The 2,767-nt window shown below is 35.9% G+C and overlaps 1 protein-coding gene across 1 annotated transcript; it reads right to left on the bottom strand.

Annotated features, from left to right (window-relative positions):
- Positions 1 to 1,040: 1,040 nt before the first annotated feature.
- Positions 1,041 to 2,073, bottom strand: LOC119642604 (mitochondrial thiamine pyrophosphate carrier; the record flags this gene model as incomplete). The annotated part of the gene is given in 3 exon segments (XM_038041796.1): positions 1,041 to 1,636; positions 1,712 to 1,956; positions 1,959 to 2,073. Coding segments are annotated over 3 exon segments (498 nt in total), but the record flags the coding sequence as incomplete, so codon positions are not given.
- Positions 2,074 to 2,767: the final 694 nt, after the last annotated feature.

The raw sequence follows: 2,767 nt of genomic DNA, 5'->3' as shown, positions 1-2,767 counted from the left end.
TACCTACGACCTAAAGTATCCTTTCGGGCCGAAAATCTGTAAGACAGTGATGCAAGCGTACACTGTTATTTTACGGACCACGTTCCGGACGGACAATACCTACGAGCTAATTACTGGTATGCTATAAAGCTAGGCCATCCATTCGGGCCGAAGATCTGTAAGACAATGATGCAAGCGTACACTGTTATCGTACGGACCCCGTTCCGAATGGACAGTACGACAGCTACTACTGCTCTGACTTACTTGTTCGTTCAACTGCTGCTGAACCAACTAAACGAAAGATTGCTGCTTGCGCGCTGCTTTTATAACTGTTGCCTGCCACACCACTGCATTGCTATTTAAAGCTTTCACCACGAGGTGTGTTTACCCACGTTACTAACTTGCTGAAAGCTATATTCATACTTATATATACAGCTAGGTCATACAGCGTTGTATTACAATTCTGCGTGAAAATAACAAGCCTAGCGTTTCTAATAGGAACTTAGAGTTAAATGATCTTAACTAGAGTGGGTTAGTGTATTTAGTGTGTAGACGAAGATTCGCTATATGCCAGAGGTAAGTTTGCATTTACCCTTTCTTATTATTATGTATAAATTATTCATTTGCTTTTCTTTCATTTTAGATTAAAAAAACAAACATACACCTGCACTATCGCTTCAGCGGAATGCGATACCTCCACAGGCCACATGGTAAGTTTGGGATCACCGTTATATATGAAATTTGTAAATTACATATATATACCTTTATATATAGATTATATATAAAATTTAGCAATTACATTAATTTACCTATGCAGATATCAACAACCGCTCAACGCACCACCACTGTCAAACAGTATACCGCCGTATATTTATTTATTTATCTTATATATGTCTACATTATACGCATTTATAATACATATTTATATTATATTATAGTAATGAGTGGGGCGTTATTTATTGTTGTAAATGTTATATGAGTTTTAAATAAGGTTTATAATGGTGTAGGCCTACAGGGGAGCCAGCCATTCAAAATATTGGCAAGGCGTCTTTTGCGGTACCTCAAGGATGGTGTGGAAAACCGCTTTCTTTTATCGTTTCATGGTCGGCTTACGCTGAATAAGTCTATAAGAATAAATGGAAAACTGCTATTTTTTGTTGAGGATGGTCAACACCATCGATTTTAGCCATTATTTCTGACAAGTCACTGATCAACATTTCCGCAAACACCTTATATATCAGAATAGTTTCCCATAATTAGACCATTGCTCTTATCATTCTTCTTCTGATTTATTTCTGAGACATAATGGAAAAAAATCAATGGGAAAAAATGTATTTGGCTCTCAGAATTGGTTTACTTCATACGCATATCCATGCGTAAGCCAATTCGTCTTTTCATATGTATTATAAAGGAACTCGAAAAGTGATTTTTCTCTATAACAACGTCCATCTATGCGCAGGTAAAGCAATTGAAGAAGAGTCTTTGCAACGTCTGGGTGTCAAGGATATATTCAATAGCGCTAGTGACCGAATGTTTGACGATTTGATTCGAAACCTTGTATATGCAGGCATTTCTTAATCAAATCAAAGGGATAAACTATACTTTTTAAAAGCATCCCCGAAGAAGCCCCCATTATAAGTAAAGTACACGCTGGGGACTGGCTGCAAGGTCAAATGAATTAAGGCCTAGAAATGATGCTTAACTCTATTTTTTTATTTTTTGAGATGGTAACTTGCCGCTCTTCCACATGGAATTTTTGACAAGCCGGCTGAGAAAATAGTCGATAAAACATAAAGTTTGAACCCATTGGAGGGGTAATTTATATTAGAGCTGATGATAGGCCACGGCACATGCCTCCCCTACTGATGAATTATAGCGTCTACTGCTCATTAGCATTGCGATAACCTTTGCTTATATCCTAGGCTACAAGACGAGTACGCACTACATCTAGGGGAGTGGTTACAATGACGGACGCACACCCGCGACAGCTCCACTTATGAAGTTCGACAAATTAATTTTATTTTCCAGAAGAGAAGTTTGCTTGGCAAACAAGTTCAACTGTTCAGAGGTCCAAAACTGACATATGCCATATCGAATGGTTTATCGAATGGTTTGAGTTTAAAAAAATTACAAATAGAGCACCAGAAAGTACCAACTAAAGTTTGCGAGGGTGTGAAAGTTAATCAATCGAATGATGAAGACGTGTAATTAGGCTAAGAAAGAAGCAAAATATTAAATTATAATAATAACTAGTATAAAGTTCAATAGTCAATAAATTATCCATAGAAATTATCGGCATTATAAGATTTAGGTTGGTTTTGTCGACAATTTATGTGTTCTTTTCAGTTTTGTTGCTTTACTAAAGTTTAAAATTTTATTGACTACGTTATTTAGTTTTTTTACTTCTTTACTTTAACAGAGATTGCAGGTTTTTTTAACAAAAAAATATGGTTTCAAAGAATACTTTTCTTCTTTACTTCTTTTACATGCTTGACAAAACTTGTGGCATTTTTGACACTTACAAAAAAACCAGCTAACGGACTTTATGTGAAGCTGAGTGAAAAGGAGAAGAAAAATTAAAAATTTTAATTAAACATTTTACCACCTGCTTCTCGTATTTAAGCTATTTGAATATCACTTCTGTGGCATCATGGTCAATAGATGCTTTCACCACAGTCTCTGCCTTACATATTGGAAAAGACGATTTTAAAAATGTGCTTATACAAAGGGCAGCTTATTCTACTATTCCTGTAAAGTGGATTAGCTTTGAACAAACGTTTGGAATTCG

Source organism: Glossina fuscipes, unplaced genomic scaffold (assembly GCF_014805625.2).
Source record: "Glossina fuscipes isolate IAEA_lab_2018 unplaced genomic scaffold, Yale_Gfus_2 231, whole genome shotgun sequence".
In the NCBI taxonomy this organism is placed as follows: Eukaryota; Metazoa; Arthropoda; class Insecta; order Diptera; family Glossinidae; genus Glossina; species Glossina fuscipes.
The sequence above is the reverse complement of the archived record's forward strand: the minus strand, read 5'-3'. Positions and strand labels throughout refer to the sequence as shown.